Source organism: Copadichromis virginalis, linkage group LG16, assembly GCF_057382275.1.
Source record: "Copadichromis virginalis isolate Kocher_CV1m ecotype Utaka linkage group LG16, C_Virginalis_male_GT1.1, whole genome shotgun sequence".
NCBI classification, from domain to species: Eukaryota; Metazoa; Chordata; class Actinopteri; order Cichliformes; family Cichlidae; genus Copadichromis; species Copadichromis virginalis.
The window spans coordinates 38590473-38609517 of NC_140633.1; the positions used below are offsets into that span (position 1 = coordinate 38590473).

At 46.6% G+C, this 19045-nt stretch overlaps 1 protein-coding gene across 1 annotated transcript in view; it reads right to left on the reverse strand.

Annotated features, from left to right (window-relative positions):
* The window catches only part of pth2ra (parathyroid hormone 2 receptor a), a 69458-nt gene extending 50722 nt beyond the window's left edge, over positions 1-18736 (reverse strand). Inside the window, exons 1-2 of the mRNA XM_085434731.1 lie at positions 18302-18736; positions 1734-1839 (exon numbers count right to left, since the gene is read on the reverse strand). Coding sequence (XP_085290857.1) covers positions 1734-1839; positions 18302-18388 — 193 coding nt within the window. The 5' untranslated portion in view covers positions 18389-18736. The remainder of the gene's footprint in view (positions 1-1733; positions 1840-18301) is intronic.
* Positions 18737-19045: the final 309 nt, after the last annotated feature.

The following is a 19045-nucleotide window of genomic DNA, read 5'->3' on the forward strand; positions in this document are numbered from 1 at the left end:
AGGCTTGTACGCTCACAGGCCACTTTGTTAGGTGCACCTGTTCAACTGCTCATTAATGTCAGCTCGGCACATCATTTAGCCATGTAGACATGGTCACAACAACCTGCTGTTCAAAGTGAACATGAAAGTAGCAAAGAAATGGGATTTAAGTGACTTTGAATGTGGCATGATTGTTGGTTCAAGAGAGGCTGGTTGGAGTATTTCAGAAACTGTAAATCCTTGAGATGCTTTTCTCAGAAAATGCCAGCAGATCAACAAAGGTCTGTCATCCAGTGAGCGGCAGTTCCTTTGCACAAATGTCTCGCAGATGTCAGGAGAATGGCCAAACTGCTTTAAGCTGACAGGAAGGCAACAGGAACTCAAATAGCCCCTATTCACACCTGAGGTATGCAGAAAAGCGTCTCTGAATATAATACACCGAACCTTGAAGCAGAAAACCACACCGGGGCCGCTCCTGACAGCTAAGAACAGGAAACGGGTTATAATTTGGTGTCGCCACAACAAGACAATAAAAGATTGGAAAACTGTCTCGATTTCTGCTGCGATATTCAGATTCAGAATTTAATTTAAAAACAAACAAGTGTGGCTCCATCCCAGGTCACCGGCTCAGGCTGGTGGTGAAACGATGTGGCGAATGTTTATTTGGACCCACTGTTTGAATCCCACAGCCTACCTGAGCGTTGTTGCTGAGCAGGTCCTTCCATTTACATCCACAGCGTTTCCATCACCTGATGGCTGGGTAACGCTCCGTGTCACAAAGATGAAATCATCTCAAACTGGTTTATGAAACATGAAAATTAGCTCTCCCCAGTTGGTCTCAGAGCTTTTATTATTGATCTCCTTTTTAGTTTTCAGAGCAGAGATTACTGCTGTGCCTTTAATCTCCTAAAACCCGAATTCTTTCATGGTGTGCACTTTTAATTTCTCTTTGTTATTTGGGCTGATTGGGACCTGATGAATGTTTTTACCTGATTTTTGTTTGAGAAAAATGAGATCCACATATGAGGACATTTGTTTTAAATTTCAATAGAACAGTGGCAGTATAATGTCCTCATAAGTGGATATCAGGCCATTGTAGAGCAAAATTTTGTATTTTGGTCTAGACAACCTAAAATGTGATGTCCACATATGTGGATGCCAGGTCCTAGGAGGTTAAAACAGCAGTTTTAAAGGCCCGACTCTTTGTGGTGTCGGGCCTTTGCGGTGGTGACGACTTGGACACTCCAGAATGAGTTTCCTCATTGCCCTAAGCTTTTTGTTATGAATTCAGAATTTTAATCCACACCTCAAAGGGTTGATGATTTCAGCTTCCACTGACTGCTTCCCCTGTTACCCAACCGGGTTACAGAAGCCAGAGGGTGTGCTTTAAATCCTGGGTTTAGGTTGTAAGAATCACTTTTAGATACTCGTCAATTTTTTGCTTGCAAAAGTGGAAGCTCCATATACAAATACGACTCCCTCCTTTCTGCTCTCTGAGCACTGAGCATCCTTAATTGAGATAAGGAGTGCAGAAGAGTTTGTGGTCACATCAAATATTGATTTCCTTTTGTTTTAATTTTCCCTGTTTACTGACAGTTGGGAAAAGATGTTTAATCAAAAGTATTGATTCCATTATTTTTGGAATCGTCCTAATTTTTCCCCCATCATACAATTTAAAGTGTTGATGTTTCAGCTAAGCTCAAATGAGTTGAGTGTTGTTTTGCAGCGACTGTATCTGCGTGTATGGTTTGTACCTGTGGTTCCTGGTTCAGTGTTGGAGAGATTCTGGTAGCACTGCATTTTGATTTCATACAGGATGTACATCTGCTCCTGTGCAGAGAGCGGCCCATCAAACCCCATCTGTGGAGCACAGCAAACACGATCAGATCTTTGACCCTGTGCATACATGACTGTAAGTCACCATTTCCTGAAATTTCAACAACACTGGGAACATCTTCCTGCGTGCTGTGGGCCAGACCTGCTCTGCCCCAGGTCTTTGATTTTAATCTTGAACTGAGCATATATAAAAAATTATGTGAATTTTAAAATTAGAAACTCTTTGATGCATGTAAAGCGACTTCTTTATAGGTATTGTACAGGGTGGGCCATTTATATGGATACACCGTAATAACATGGGAATGGTTGGTGATATTAAAGTCCTGTTTGTGGCACATTAGTATATGTGAGGGGGCAAACTCCTCCAGATGGGTGGTGACCATGGTGGCCATTTAGAAGTCGGCCATCTTGGATACAACTTTTGTTTTTTCAATAGGAAGAGGGCCATGTGACACATCAAACTTATTGGTAATGTCACAAGAAAAACAATGGTGTGCTTGGTTTCAGCGTAACTTTATTCTTTCATGAGTTATTTACAAGTTTCTCTTTGTTCACAGCCATTGACATGTCAAAGAGGTTAACACGTGAGGAGCGAAATTGTGTTGATATCTGGTGAACGCAGTAACCAGGTCATTGCAGCAGATTTCAATGCAAGACCCCCTACGAGACCACCCATCTCCCATGCAACAGTCAGCAAACTGCTTGCTAAGTTTCATGAAACTGGTTCAGTGTTGGATTTGCCAAAATGTGGACGCAAGAAAACTGTCACTAATGAAGAAACATCAGTGGCTGTCCTAGCTTCATTCAGCAAGAGCCCACAGCGTAGCACTCGCCGCATGTCACTGGAGAGTGGCATTAGTCGAACATCCCTTCGGCAGATATTAGCTACTCACAGATGGCACCCTTACAAACTCCAGCTACTGCAGCTGACACTAACCCACATTGGATGGATCCTCCAAGACTGTTGGAACAACAAAAGTGATGGTTTGGTGTGGTATATGGGGTACAACGATAGTGGGTCCATTCTTCATCAATGGAAACCTCAAGGCCACTGGATATTTGAAATTGCTACATGATGATGTGTTTCCCTCTTTATGCACTGAAGCTGGCACGTTCCCTGAGTTTTTCCAGCAAGATGGTGCACCACCACATTATGGGTGCCATAGATGAACAGTTTCCTGGAAAGTGGATTGGTCGTCGTGGGCCAGTTGAATGGCCCCCAAGGTCTCCCGATCTGACCCCGTTAGACTTTTATCTTTGGGGTCATCTGAAGGCAATTGTCTATGGGGTGAAGATACGAGACGTGCAGCACCTGAAACTACGGATACTGGATGCCTGTGCTGGCCTATCATGTGATTTGCTGAGGTCAAATGGCCCAGGATGCGAGTGGGCATTAAGGCATCTGGGAAGGATCTCAGATTATGGCTTTCAGGCCATCCAGCTCTTAATGTTCTTAATTAATAGTTAATGAATAACTAATAGATTTAAACCACATCGATTTTATGGCAATAAAAATAAATTATATTTTCATTATTATTAAGTTAAAGAAAATTATGAGTAAACCAAACTTTAATTTTAACTAAACAATCAGAAAGAGACGTGGAGGGAGAATAGCAGTGGGTTTGGAAGATAAACAGAAATGAGTGTTATATCACCTGAAAATATTGCAGAGAGGTAGAAGATAAATATTGAAGAGCAAAGCCCCCGGGACAGAGCCTCGAGGCACACCACAATAATCTGAATTATACTGATATATATATATATTTATTTGCACAAACTGAACAGCCGGAGAGGTACGAGAAAACCATGCAAGTGACTGTTTATGCCATTAGAGACTAATCTATAGCGGACGGTGTGGTGGGAGAATGTATCAAAAGCTGCAATAAGATCAATGAGATGAGATCCAACCTTGCAAAGCTAGTGTGGGGAGAATTTTGGGTGACATCTCTTCTCATGGAGAGTCCTCGATTCAATTTTTGCCTCACTTTCATCAATCAATGCAGAATTTAAAGCAGATTTTTTGTGGTGCATAAATTCTTGGAGACGAGCAATAATATAGATTCACTCTTCAGCTACTCACACGTTGCCAAAAGTTTAGGCCTTGCATATTTATACATTTAACACTTGGCATGAATGAAAATGAAAAATATATAAAGAATGTGCTGGTGAGATTATTACACTTATGACTTATGAAAAGATGATTCGCCCAAAAACTTAAATCGTCCTTTCTTAACACTGCTTTTCCTAATTTATTTAAATGATTTCTTTCTGTAGAAGTGAAAATGACTGAGATAACAAATGTATTAGAGTTTTTTAATGTAAAACATTTGCATTCCTTTTTCTTTTGCTCTCTCTTTCTGCCACAGCCTTTTTCTTTATGCAAGTCCAACATGCTTTCCATTTTGAGGCTGATACAGAAAATATACATGTGACCTGGTAAGATTGCTGTCACGATTCTTCCCCAAACGTGACCAGGATTGTTATTCAGACATCATACTCACATGTCAAACTGCTATCAGATTTGCATAACAGGGTGCATGTCTGGAAGTCGATCCAGTCGAGACTGTTTTGTTATAGTTTGGACCAAAGTGAAGAAGTGACCAAAGAGAGAGAGAGCTCTCTCTGAAGTGATGCTTCTGACATGACTAAAACAGGCATATCACTCACACATATTTCCTAAAAGCTTCTTTTAAAACCCCGACATCAGTTTTGATTGACTTCTTATACGAGTCTAAACAAAAAGAAAAATCGATTTTTGCCTTTATTTACTTTTATATTAACAGTATGCTTGCTTTATTCCTCAAAACGTAAGAAAAGGTCCAGAATCAGTGGATTCCAGTCATTCTTTCAGTGATTTTCAATCTTTTTTTGTTTGTTTCTTCTTTTCACATTGATTTCCATATACTTCACTTCCAGTTAATGTCTCATTCCCTCTGACTCCGTACCAGTGCTGAGAGCTCGTCGATTTTAATTGCCAACTATCGTGATGGGAAATGTGCGATCGTTGGCAATTAAAATCGACGAGCTCTCAGCACTGGTACGGAGTCAGAGGGAATACCGAGAGTGTAGCCTGATGTGTTTCACCGAATCATGGCTGCACCAGGTCATTCCCGATGAGAATGCTTCCGTGGAAGGCTTCCACACTGTTCGGGCGGACAGGGACAGCATCGCTAGCGGTAAGCGGAAAGGAGGTGGGCTTGCTGTTTTAGTTAACAACCGGTGGTGTAACCCTGCCAACATAACAGTCAAAGAAAGGATTTGTTGCCCGGACACTGAACTGTGTGCTGTTGGACTCAGGCCGTATTATTTACCCAGGGAATTCTCTCACGTCATCTTGGTGGCTGTCTATGTTCCCCCCTCTGTCGTGGACTGGGTGGTTTTCCACAGCATCAGCTCCTCCCCACTGGGTGGAGTCTTTGTTGTTCCTCACCTGATGGCAATCGGACCAGCAGTATTTATGACCGGCGCACTCAACTGGTCTTCGCCAGATTATCTGCCAACTTTAGTCAGTTCTCGGCCTCACGTCCATTCCTTGGTGACTCATCAGATGTATTAACCGTATCTCTGTTTTTCTCGTCAGCCGCGAAAACCCACCTACCAAGCTCTCCTGGAAACCAGTTTGCTGCCGCCGGTAATCCCTCTCCGTGTCGGAGCTGCCATTCTTTCCTGCCTGCCTCCCTGCATTGCATGCAGTACCCACCTGGACCTCTCCTGCCTCCCCCCTCCACGCAACCCTCACCTGCAAGTTTGTAAGACAGCTCAGTGTACTATCCTTAGATTCACTCGCAGCTCTCTGTGGGATTCCCCTGACTGCTCTCTCCTCTGTTTCAGTGCCCTGGCCCGCCACAGTTTCCCCTGCCCAGTACCTGCACTCAGTTATCCCTGCCGTCTAGTTATCATCACAGTATCTTCTCTCGCCTCAGACATCTAGTTTATGTTCATTGATTCTAGTCTGCACTTTCTGTTAGCCTTTGAGCATTGTAAAATAAATATCTCTTTTCGTTACACCTCACCCCTGGCCTCCGGTTTTGAATCTGCACTTGAGTCCCTTCCATTTCCACGGGCCACTGCGCCTGACAGTATAATCTGGCCAGTGTATGGACTCAGCGGATCAAATCCGGACCGCCGTCTCAAAACAGGGCGCCATTCTTGGCACTCACGAGGACGCGCTCCAGTTTCTCCTGGCGAAGGTTAACTCACTCACCGACGAGCAGGAGAAGATGCAGTCCGCGGTTCAGACCCTTCAGTCGGCCACTGCCCCGGAACCCGAACCCGTTCCCGGTACGTCGGCATCGGTATCCGCGCCGCCGCCGCTTCAGCCCGCTGCGGGTCCTGAGCCCCTGCAGACGCCGATGTTCCACGATGCCGCCTCCCCGGAGCCGGAACCTTTTTCTGGCGGCCGGGGGGGATGTAGCGGTTTCCTCCTTCAGTGCGAGCTAGCGTTCGGGCGCTCACCCCGCTCGTTTGTTTCTGAAACCGTGCGGATTTCTTATTTAGTCGGGAAACTGCGCGATCGCGCCCTTACATGGGCAGAGGCTTATCTAGCTAGACATCCGTTACCGACTTGTCATTATGACGACTTTCTGAGTGAGTTTAAGAAGACTTTCGCTCACCCGACCTCTGAACGCAGTTCGGCGCGGAAGCTGTTGCATCTTCGTCAGGGACGGCGGAGCGTTGCGGACTTCCTGATCGATTTCCGCATCGCCGCCGCCGAGGCGGGCTGGTCTGATCGGGCTCTACACGGGGTGTATTTGCACTCCCTCAACGATGAGATGAAGGACCACCTGGCCTCCCGGGACGAGCCCGCTAATTTTGAGGAGCTGGTTTCCCTCACACTTCGCATTGACAGCAGGTTGCGGGAGCGAGAGTGGGAGAGGGACTACAGCTCCCGTCGGTCCTTGCGGCGGTCATCTCCGGTCGTTTCTCTCCCGCCACCGCTTCCGGTTCAGCCGTCCACTCCCTTTGCTGGCACGGGGGGTGGTGAACCGGAACCGGAACCCATGCAGATCGGGCGTTACCAGCTGACGGTGGAAGAGAGAGAGAGGCGTCGCCATTCACACTCTTGCTTTTATTGTGGCTCCGGTGAGCATTTGATTTCTTCCTGCCCTAAGAAGGGAAAAGAGACCGCCCGCCGGTAGATCCGGGGGTACGGGTGGGCGGTACCAGGGTTAACGCCAAGCCCCGATTTTTGCTTTCTGTGACACTCTTACTCGGTCAGGGAGCCCACGTCTCATCAGCGCTGGTTGATTCAGGGGCCGAGCAGAGTTTGATTGACAGGGGATTTGCTGAACAGCTTCAGATCCCTCTTTTTGAGTTAAATCCGTCTATTCCAGTCTATTAAACGATCAGGTCTTTTCTTACATCACTCATCGCACTGCACCGGTTACCTTGATCACTTCCGGCAACCACAGAGAAACACTGATCTTTTACACCTCACAATCCCCTGACACGCCCATAATTCTAGGTTTCCCATGGCTAAGGCATCATAATCCTCACCTGGATTGGGTGGGACAGAGGGTCGTGAGTTGGAGCCCATATTGTCACGCAAACTGTCTCGTCTCAGCTGCCCCACCAGGGGCCACCGAGCCCTCTAGCAAGGAGAACTGCACCCCTGACCTCTCTGCGGTTCCCCCCGAATATCATGACATATCTGAAGTTTTTAATAAAGATAAGGCACTGTCCCTGCCACCCCATCGCCCTTACGATTGTGCCATTACCTTGTTTTCCGGCTCCACGTTACCTTCCAGCCGCCTCTACAACTTGTCACGCCCTGAACGGGCTGCCATGGAAAAATACATCAGAGACTCACTGGCAGCTGGACTCATCAGACCATCAACTTCCCCTGTGGGAGCTGGCTTCTTCTTCGTGGGTAAGAAAGATGGCACACTCCGCCCATGCATTGACTTTCGGCCCCTTAATGACATCACGGTTAAAAACAAATACCCATTACCACTCATCAGCTCCGCTTTTGAGCCCCTCCATGGGGCCACCATTTTTACCAAACTGGATCTCAGGAACGCATATCACCTAGTCAGAATCAGGGAGGGGGATGAGTGGAAAACTGCGTTTAACACACACTTAGGACATTTCGAGTATCTAGTCATGCCATTTGGCCTCACTAACGCACCTGCAGTTTTTCAAACCCTAGTGAATGATGTCCTTAGGGATTTTCTGGATCGTTTCGTCTTCGTTTACCTCGACGACATCCTGATTTTTTCCAAGGACCTCAAGGAACACAGAGTCCATGTCCGGGCCGTACTCCAGCGGTTGTTGGAGAACAAGTTATATGTCAAAGCCGAGAAATGCGAATTCCACTCACCGTCTGTGTCGTTTCTGGGTTACATTCTTGCAGGGGGGCAGGTGAAGACAGATCCGGCTAAAGTGAAGGCAGTAGCGGAATGGCCATTGCCAACCTCCCGAAAACACTTACAAGGGTTTTTGGGCTTCGCGAACTTCTACCGCCGCTTCATCAGGAATTACAGTCAAGTAGCCGCTCCCCTAACTCGTCTAACTTCCTCTAAGCTACCTTACCATTGGAGTCCAGAGGCCGACGCCGCCTTCTCCCGGTTGAAAGAACTGTTTACCTCTGCGCCGGTCTTAATCCATCCCGATCATAGTAAACCTTTTGTCGTGGAAGTAGACGCGTCAGGCGTTGGGGTCGGGGCGGTGTTGTCCCAGCGTTCAGGTTCATCTGCTAAGCTTCAGCCCTGCGCCTTTTTCTCCCGCCGCCTCTCACCTGCGGAGAGGAATTATGACGTTGGAGACAGGGAGTTGCTTGCTGTAAAGCTAGCGCTGGAGGAATGGCGGCATTTACTTGAGGGAGCAGAGCATCCATTCACTATTTGGACTGACCATAAGAACTTAACCTATTTACGCACAGCCAAAAGGCTCAACTCGCGCCAAGCTCGATGGTCCCTATTCTTTACTCGATTTAACTTTTCCATCTCTTACCGACCAGGCACCCGCAACACCAAGCCGGATGCTCTGTCCCGCCAGTTCGACCCTGTGTGTGACCCGTCTGATGCACCCACCATCTTGCCGGCAGGAGTCAGGATCGGTTCTGTCGCCTGGGACGTGGAGGAGGACATCCGCCGTGCGCTGGAGACTGAGCCAGACCCCGGCACGGGCCCTCCGAACCGACGCTATGTCCCCACCGTGGCTCGCCCTAAGGTGATCGATTGGGTCCACAAGGGCAAATTTTCTTGCCATCCGGGTGGGGGGAGAACAGGCTCACTCCTTAAAAGGTATTTCTGGTGGGAGACTATTGATAAAGACGTCAAAGAATATGTAGCTGCCTGTCCTGTCTGCGCACGTAACAAATCGAGCTCACTACGCCCAGCTGGACTTTTACGACCCCTCACTATACCTCATCGCCCCTGGTCTCACATTGCATTGGATTTTGTCACTGGCCTTCCCGTCTCCTCAGGTAAAACCACGATTCTCACTGTGGTGGATAGATTCTCCAAAGCTGCACACTTCATTGCCCTAAACAAACTCCCCACTGCAACGGAGACAGCCAAGATTATGACTGAGCAGGTCTTCAGACTCCACGGCATACCTTGCGAGATCGTGTCAGATAGGGGCCCTCAGTTCATTTCGCGAGTGTGGAGGTCGTTCTGCACCGCTCTCGGGGCTAAACCCTACTTGAGCTCAGGATTTCATCCACAGACGAATGGGCAGGCCGAACGGCTCAACCAGGAACTGGAGGCCACCCTCCGTTGTGTCGCTGCCTCCAACCCCGCCTCATGGTCCTCGTTGCTGCCATGGGCAGAATACGCTCACAATTCGCTTACGTCTTCTGCTACTGGCCTCTCGCCTTTCGAGGCCTCCATAGGTTACCAGCCGCCTCTCTTCCCCGACCAGGAGGCCGGCCTCGAGGTTCCCTCGGTCCAACACCATCTCCGACGTTGTCAGCGGGCGTGGAGGTTGACCCGTCGGTCGTTGTGCCGGTCCGTTGCTCGCCAGTGCCTGTACGCGGACCGTCGCCGCAGGGCAGCCCCTGCCTACTCCCCTGGGCAGAAAGTGTGGTTGTCTGCTAAGGACGTTCCCCTCAAGGTGGCATCCCGTAAGCTGGCCCCGCGTTTCATTGGACCCTTCGAGGTGGAGCGGGTCCTCAGCCCTTCTGCGCTGCGGTTGAAGCTGCCTTCCTCGCTGCGCATTCACCCGACCTTCCACGTCTCCCAGGTCAAGCCGGTGGTCGTGAGTCCGTTGTGCCCTCCTTCCGCTCCCCCTCCTCCCGCCCGGCTCGTGGATGGGCATCCTGCCTTCGCGGTCCGGCGCATTCTGGACGTCCGTCGGCGGGGACGGGTCCGGCAGTTCTTGGTGGACTGGGAGGGTTATGGGCCTGAGGAGCGGTCCTGGGTGTCTCGTTCCTTGATTTTGGATCCTGCTTTGCTTTCTGCTTTTTACGGGGCTCGACGCGGGCCGCGGGTGGCTCGGTCGCCGGGGGTCGACCCTTGATGGGGGGGTAGTGTCGTGGACTGGGTGGTTTTCCACAGCATCAGCTCCTCCCCACTGGGTGGAGTCTTTGTTGTTCCTCACCTGATGGCAATCGGACCAGCAGTATTTATGACCGGCGCACTCAACTGGTCTTCGCCAGATTATCTGCCAACTTTAGTCAGTTCTCGGCCTCACGTCCATTCCTTGGTGACTCATCAGATGTATTAACCGTATCTCTGTTTTTCTCGTCAGCCGCGAAAACCCACCTACCAAGCTCTCCTGGAAACCAGTTTGCTGCCGCCGGTAATCCCTCTCCGTGTCGGAGCTGCCATTCTTTCCTGCCTGCCTCCCTGCATTGCATGCAGTACCCACCTGGACCTCTCCTGCCTCCCCCCTCCACGCAACCCTCACCTGCAAGTTTGTAAGACAGCTCAGTGTACTATCCTTAGATTCACTCGCAGCTCTCTGTGGGATTCCCCTGACTGCTCTCTCCTCTGTTTCAGTGCCCTGGCCCGCCACAGTTTCCCCTGCCCAGTACCTGCACTCAGTTATCCCTGCCGTCTAGTTATCATCACAGTATCTTCTCTCGCCTCAGACATCTAGTTTATGTTCATTGATTCTAGTCTGCACTTTCTGTTAGCCTTTGAGCATTGTAAAATAAATATCTCTTTTCGTTACACCTCACCCCTGGCCTCCGGTTTTGAATCTGCACTTGAGTCCCTTCCATTTCCACGGGCCACTGCGCCTGACACCCTCTGCTAACCCCACAGCTGCATGTGACACTATCCACTCTGCCATAGCTCGGCTACAGACTCAGCACCCGAGTGCCTTTATTGTGATCTCGGGTGACTTCAACCATGTATCACTGGACAATACACTACCAACATTCAAACAATATGTGGACTGTCCCACCAGGGGAGAGAAAACTTTAGACTTACTGTATGCTAACGTCAAGGATGCATACAGCTCCTCCTCCCTCCCCCCACTTGGTAGGTCAGATCATAACCTGATTCACCTCACCCCCCGCTATGTGCCAATTGTGAGGAGGGAACCTGTGACCACCAGGACTGTCAGGAGGTGGTCAGAGGAGGCAATAGCAGAACTACAGGGCTGTTTCGAGGTGACCGACTGGGAAACACTCTGTGAGCCTCACGCCGAGGACATCAATGGGCTTACTGAGTGTATCACAGGCTACATAACTTTCTGCACCGACTCCATTGTTCCAGCTCAGACTGTTCATTGTTACCCAAATAACAAGCCGTGGGTGACTAAGGACATCAAAGCCCTCCTCAACAACAAGAAGAGGGCTTTCAGAGGGGGCAACAAAGAGGAGGTGAGGAAGATCCAGGTGTTACTAAAGGACAAGATCAGAGAGGCTAAGGACAATTACAGGAGGAAGCTGGAGTGGAAACTCCAGCAGAACAGCATGAGAGAGGTGTGGAGGGGCATGAAGACCATCACTGGATTCAGGCCAACCAATAGCAGGGGAGCTGAGGGAGGTGAGAATAGAGCCGACGAGTTGAATCTGTTTTTCAATAGATTCGACACCACAGTGTCTGCACCCACCCCCACAACCTCACCTGCAGTCAGCCTGGAATCCAGAGCCACACCACTGTGCCAGCCTCTCTCTTCACATGTTGCCTCCTGTGAGATTCCTGACACCCCTCCCCCACCCATCACCTTCACTCAATACCAGGTTGAGATGCAAATGAGGAGACTTCACTCAGGCAAGTCTGCTGGACCAGACGGAGTGAGTCCCCTTGTCTTCAAGACCTGTGCCCCCCAGCTGTGTGGAGTCTTTCATAAACTGTTTATGCTGAGTCTGAGTCTGCAGAGGGTCCCGGTGATGTGGAAGACATCATGCCTCGTCCCTGTACCAAAGACGCCCCGTCCCAGTGGCCCCCAGGATTACAGGCCCGTGGCACTGACCTCCCACATCATGAAGACCCTGGAAAGGCTCATCCTGGACCAGCTGCGACCCATAGTAAGACCACATCTGGATCCCCTTCAGTTCGCTTATCAGCCTCGTCTCGGAACAGAGGACGCCATCATCTACCTGCTCAATCGTGTCTACACCCATCTGGACCAGCCGGCGAGCACTGTGAGGGTCATGTTTTTTGACTTTTCCAGTGCTTTCAACACCATCAGGCCGACCCTCCTGGGTGATAAGTTAGCAGCGATGCAGGTGGATGCTTCTCTGGTGTCCTAGATTGTTGATTACCTGACAGGAAGACCACAATATGTACGTCTCCCACAGTGTGTGTCTGACAAGGTGATTAGCAACACAGGGGCACCACAGGGGACTGTCCTCTCCCCCTTCCTCTTCACCCTCTACACCACAGACTTCAGCCACTGCACAGAGACCTGCCATCTTCAGAAGTTTTCTGATGACTCTGCGGTGGTTGGATGCATCAGCAGGGATGATGAGACAGAGTACCGGGCTGTGGTCGACTCCTTTGTCACGTGGTGTGAGCAGAATCATCTGCAGCTCAACGTGGCAAAGACCAAGGAACTGATCGTGGACTTCAGGAAGACCAGGAAACACTTGACCCCTGTTTCAATTCAGGGGGTCAGTGTTGACATTGTGGAGGACTATAAATACCTTGGAGTACACATTGACAATAAACTGGACTGGGCTAAAAACACCACAGCACTTTACAGGAAGGGCCAGAGTCGTCTCTATTTTTTGAGGCGACTGAGGTCCTTCAACATCTGCCAGAAAATGCTGAGGATTTTCTATGAGTCTGTTGTGGCCAGTGCGATCCTCTATGCTGTTGCATGCTGGGGGAGCAGGCTGAGGGTCGCAGATGCCAACAGACTTAATAAACTGATCCGTAAGGCCAGCAATGTTGTGGGGATGGAGCTGGACTCCCTCAAGGTGGTGTCGGAGAGGCGGATGCTGTCCAAGATAAAGACAATGTTGGATAACACCTCCCACCCACTCCATGACATGCTGGTCAGTCACAGGAGCTCGTTCAGTGAGAGACTGAGATTACCGAAAAGCACCACTGAACGACACAGGAAATCATTCCTGCCTGTGGCCATCTCCCTGTACAACGCATCCACTTAACACACTGTTTGCTGCTACAACTACACATGTTTCTTTTCCAACTATTTATTTATGAGTGACTTATGTATGTATGTATGTATATATATGTATATATTGTACTATTCTTAGTTAGTGTATTGTCTGTCTTGTCTTAATGTTGGTTTAAAATGGAGCACTGTAACAAAAAATAATTTCCCCCAGGGATCAATAAAGTATTCTGATTCTGATTCTGATTCTGATTTCTACGGAGCCCCGCAGGCAACATGGGAGAAAAAAAAAATTAAGACGGACTTTTGCGAGATCTCACAAAACAAACTCGGGATCTCGCAAAACTAACTCGAGATCTCGCAAAAGTTTTAGCCGCAATCTTCGGATGCCGGCTTGAAGCCAACCGGGAGGTCGAGGCACGATGTGCCGGGAAAGCGGTGCTCCTCCCGGCTGTAGTAGGTCTCGACCTCCCGTTAGCTTCGAGCTAACGGGAGGTCGAAGGCCGAAGAATGCGGCTAAAACTTTTGCGAGATCTCGCAAAAGTCCATCTTAAGTTTTTTTCTCCCATGTCCCCTGCAGGCTCCGTACATTTCCACTCTCATAATTTGCTTCACTTCTTACAGAAATCTAAGACCTCTCAGATGTACTCCTCAAACTTTTAACATCCTTTTATGTGATTATTCCAGTTTTCCAAACCCAAGCCTGACATTCACTGAAAATCTAAAAAAAAGACGTCATTACAGCTTTAAGCCATCTCACAGCCTCTCCAGGAAAATAACAGTGTGGTTATTGTACCATGTCAAGCTTACAAACCCATGTACGATCATATATCCAACAGCCCATTAAGCAGAAGAATCAAACACGGTTAATATTCTTTGCAGATCATGTTTAAGATGTCTGTGTTTCAGATTTGAAGCTTTAACATTTCCCAGTAGAGTTAATTATAGTTAACATACTTTCAGAAATATGTTAAAGCTCCATCTGGAGTGTGGTAGGAAACTTGGACTTACTCTTAATTTATGCATGCATAAATTAAAGATACTGGAGGAGCCAACCGATCGACTCTCAGAATCGTTATAATGTTGAGCTAACACAAAGCATTTGGTAGAAGCTTAAGAAGGATTCCCACCATGTTTGTTTACTAAATTTTAACAACTTGTACATTAAGCACAAATTGGGGCAGGTTAAAAATTATTACCTAGAATATTTAAAACCTGAACAACAGTCTTGACTTTGCAGCCATTGTTCCCAGACCATTATTGTAAATCAAATCAAAAACCTCTGGAGTTCTTTGCTGTAACTGGTCATCTAAAGCATCTGGAGCATCTGGAGCCTACATAATTGATCACGTAATTGATCATTTGCATTTATATTTGTCTACTGGTGCAACTAAAACTGAGCCAATCATGTTGAACTATATCCAGCAACAGTTACTTTTACTTAAAGGCTGGAAAAGGAAGAAATTACAAGCAGCTACATGGGGAGGTCAATACAGCATAGTATTGCAATATTTTGTGCGCCAATATTGTATTGATACAGGAACATGAAATATTCAAATTTAATTAAAAAAACTGAAATACTTGAACCATGAATACCATGAACAAGAGAGCTCATGTTGCCTGATCGGAGGCAACCGAAACAGGTCTCTCGTATAAATAACACATTAAGTCATAGTGGGATTACTTTTATCAAGGTAAATTTACATAAATAAAGGTTGAATTAAAAAACATTCTGCAGGTTTGGACTGAATGCAGTCCCTCTAAGAGAGGTTGGTGAAGGTTTGCAAATAATTGCTATCTAATTTATAAATCCAGAAATCAGTCTGAGTCTTTCTCAATGAGCACAACTGGAGGGGATTCAACACAGCTGGCTGCCAGTCAAACAGGAAGGTTGCTGTAGACAGAAACATGTGATTTACAATGATTTATCTCAGTTAACTGCTGTATTTTCAGAAAAATATTGCATTTAATTGCTAACTTGATCCCATTCAGATGCAGAAAGACTCCAACTTACAGCAGCATTTGTGGCATTTTCACCACATTTTTTCATTTTGCAGCAAAAAAAAATAACTGTAGAGACAAAACTTACAGATTTTACTGGATAAAACAGATACTGAAAAAGTTTAACTTTGAGTTCATAATTTGGTGATAAGTCACATATATATATATATATATATATATGGTCCCCGTGGTAATCAGAGCACTAGGTGCGGTGACTCCCAAGCTAGGCGAGTGGCTCCAGCAGATCCTGGGAATAACATCGGAGATCTCTGTCCAGAAGAGCGCAGTCCTGGGAACAGCTAAGATACTGCAGGACCCTCAAGCTCCCAGGCCTCTGGTAGAGGACCCGAGCTTGAAGGATAAACCGCAGGCAGGGGCGTGCTGGGTGTTTGTTTTTTATATTATTTTTTATTGCAACACTCGGCATATCGTAAAATTATTAGCTGTTAGCTGTTTTGCTGTTGCACATGCTGTCCACCAGAGGGCACACCTATTTTGAACCACAAAATGATAAGGACATGTGTGTTACATCTGTTAGAAAGGGAAAATTTGTTTTTAACATCAGCAGATATCAGTATTTTATGTCATCAGACTCTATGGTCAGGTTGGGTGTTTAGCTTTCCCTTCTGGGTGCGGCCCTCCACGGCTGTCGCAGTTTCTAATGCAGCACCTTGGGGAAAATTAATTGTCTGCTCTGCCGGATATAAACAGCGCTACAAATAAAGCTTGAGTCATAGGTGTAGATAATCCCAGTATGAATGAATAACTGGTTGAAACTCTTCTAGCAGCGATAACCTCAAAAAAAGCACTTCCTGTTGTAGCAGCTTATACCTTCAAAACCTTTTAGAGCCATTTTGGACCATAATTGCTTCAACAGAGCTCAGGTGGGGATTTTTGACGTCATTTCACAGTATCTCTACATCTATTCTATTTCTTGTACAAGCAGCTCTCCTGATACTTAAAGCCCTTACCCAACCCTTCTTTTTTCACCTTGGAGAATAATATGTCCTGTGTTACAGTTGAATCATCATAACTGGGCCCCAGCTTTGTCAAAGGTAGCCACAGTACTAAATCAGCTCCCATTCATAGACAGATTTTCTAAATAGAAGGTGTCTGTGTCCCACACCTGAAGGCTTGTTCCATTAATTGGACTCCAGATTTACACCTTCCTGAGCCAAACAACCCAGCCTAAGCCCAGCCATCTCACTGAGGGTGGTTAGCTGGTACACAGCAGATGTTTGACTTTCAGTCTTGGGATAAATAATTATAGTGCCAGGCATCAGAATCAGTTCATTAAGTACATTTAAACCCCTGAAACTTCCTTCGTGGATCCTTTGTTAGATGCAGAAAGGAGCTCTCTTCTTTATTTCATACCCTAAAACTTCCCAGCGGGTCAGTGTGTTATTTTTAAAACTAAGGTAAACTGAAGCTGCTGTTTAATATGTGCACGCTTTATTTGATGTTGCAAATCAGGCTGACGTGTTCATCACTGACTCAGAGTTCAGCCAGTGAGCCTTGGTAGGCTTTACCTAATCTGACTCCAGACTCTGAATTAATCCCCACAATTTGTCCAACAATACAAAGAGATCTGACGTTGAACCCACTGATGAAACAGTTGAAGTAAAGGTTAATCTGTGGGATTAAGAGTGAAAGGTGTTATCGTCACACATCTTTGTCTTAGCCAGCTAAATATCTCTCTTCATGGAAAAAATGCATGTAAACCTGATGGCAGACATGGATGAAATTAAAGCAGCTGTACAGGAAGAAGATTGCACTTCACTTGCAAACTGAAGCAAAGACTTGAGTCTGATTAGCAGGCAACAGCCTGGAAAATGTATTTAAAAAAACACCTTTCTTTAAATACAATACTGACAAATTAAAGGAGGAGTAGCATCTGTCAGTGAAGCAAAAACCAAACAATCCCAACTTTCAATGACTCATATTTCAACATTTGAATCTATATGGCCAGCACTATTCATTATTCCATTATTGCTATTTGATATTCATATTATGAAATGATGCCTTGGCATCAGAAATGTTATTTTCTAGTTTTTATGTACACTCAGATCCTTCATCATCACAGAGGATCCAGTGCTGAAGCCGCTGTCCGTGGTGCTGTTAATGCAGGAACACTCTCCTGCCCTCGACAAGCTTATGCTTCACTATAAACAACTGGGACTCATCAGTGACTAATAGTACATCAAGTCTGGTGATTCATGTGTCAATTTTTTAGTCAGCCCAGCTTCGGGTTACATGCAAAATACTATATTCACATGCATCATCTTATTTAAAAAAAACAACAACAACAATTTAAGACAAATAATCTAAACTCAAACATACTGGTCTTGTTCCTAGGAGGCATTCAGTTTGGTTTTGCTTCATTACTTAAAAAAGTGAGGCTTAACAAACCCATCACAATGTGATCTGAAAGGCAGCTGATGGTTATTTTAGAACACAAAACTTATCAGATGTGGAACAAACTGCTCCTAGCAAGTTAAGCTCATAACAAATGCATCGCCTCCATCTGCTGTGCTGATATTGATATTGATTTTATGATGAAATGTGGAGTGTGCGTGCGTGCGTACCTGTGTGGTCGCAAAAATCTACAGCACAAAATAACAAAATAAATGACTTATACACTTATACTGTTATATCTATCTATCGCTCGTTGTTGACTCCTATCGTACACACACACACACACACACACACACACATTCATATATATATATATATATATATATATATATATATATATATAAATAAAACAGAAAAATGCGCACATGCACTATACTTGCATACATGGCTGGTGTTCTTTAGATTGCCTGCTGTGTCTGCACACAGGGGAAATGATGCATGGTGCTGGTCTAACATTATATAATGACAGTTTATATTCTCATGTTTCTGTCGAGCCTCTTTGGGCTCAATGGGGGAAACAATTGCTCAAAAATATGACTTTAGCAGCACAAACATGCCGCGTGCTGTGGCGCGTGCCCAGCATAACGTTTCTTACCTGTGCGTCAACCACAAGCCAACACAGGAAAAAGTTTGGGACTAATATCCATAAGAGAAAATTCATAGTTCGTCGATCTGCCTTCATCCCCGGCAGTGTGAAGAGAACACCAGGTTAAATAGTTAATTGTAAATCCGGCTTTCTTTCTTCACACCGGAGTATTTCGGGAAAGTTTAACCCAAGTTGTGGTCAAAACCTGAGCCGTCCGCGCAGTGGAAACGACAGCGGTAGTGGACAAAATCCCACGTTTCCCCACTCGGGAAATCCTGTCGTGCACCCATGAATGTTTCCAAAAAGGACTCAGAAATCACCACGGAGTCATCCCGGGCATAATCCTGGAGGAGCGGTGCAGACTAGTGATGGGTCGTTCGCGAACGAAATGGCTCTTAGAGCCGACTCTTTGACGTGAACGACGCGAGCCGGCTCCTTATCGCGAGCCGTCACGTGGGTTTTTTTTTTTTTTCTTTCTCTCAGCCTCTCTCTGGCACTTTTTTCCCGCTTCACTCTGCACGCGGGCCTTGTGCTTTACGCTGGGCAGAGGGGGGAGGGGCGGTAGTTACACTCAGTAGCACAGGAACAGAGCCAGAGAGAGAGAAAGAGAGGCAGGGACAACAACATTAGAAAGGTATAGTAATCATCCACAACTATTTTCGGTTGCAGATGATAAAGGATTGAGAAAGTTTATTCATGCAGGTCCATATGACAGAGAATATGCATGTTCTTTTAGTTTTCATATTATAATTT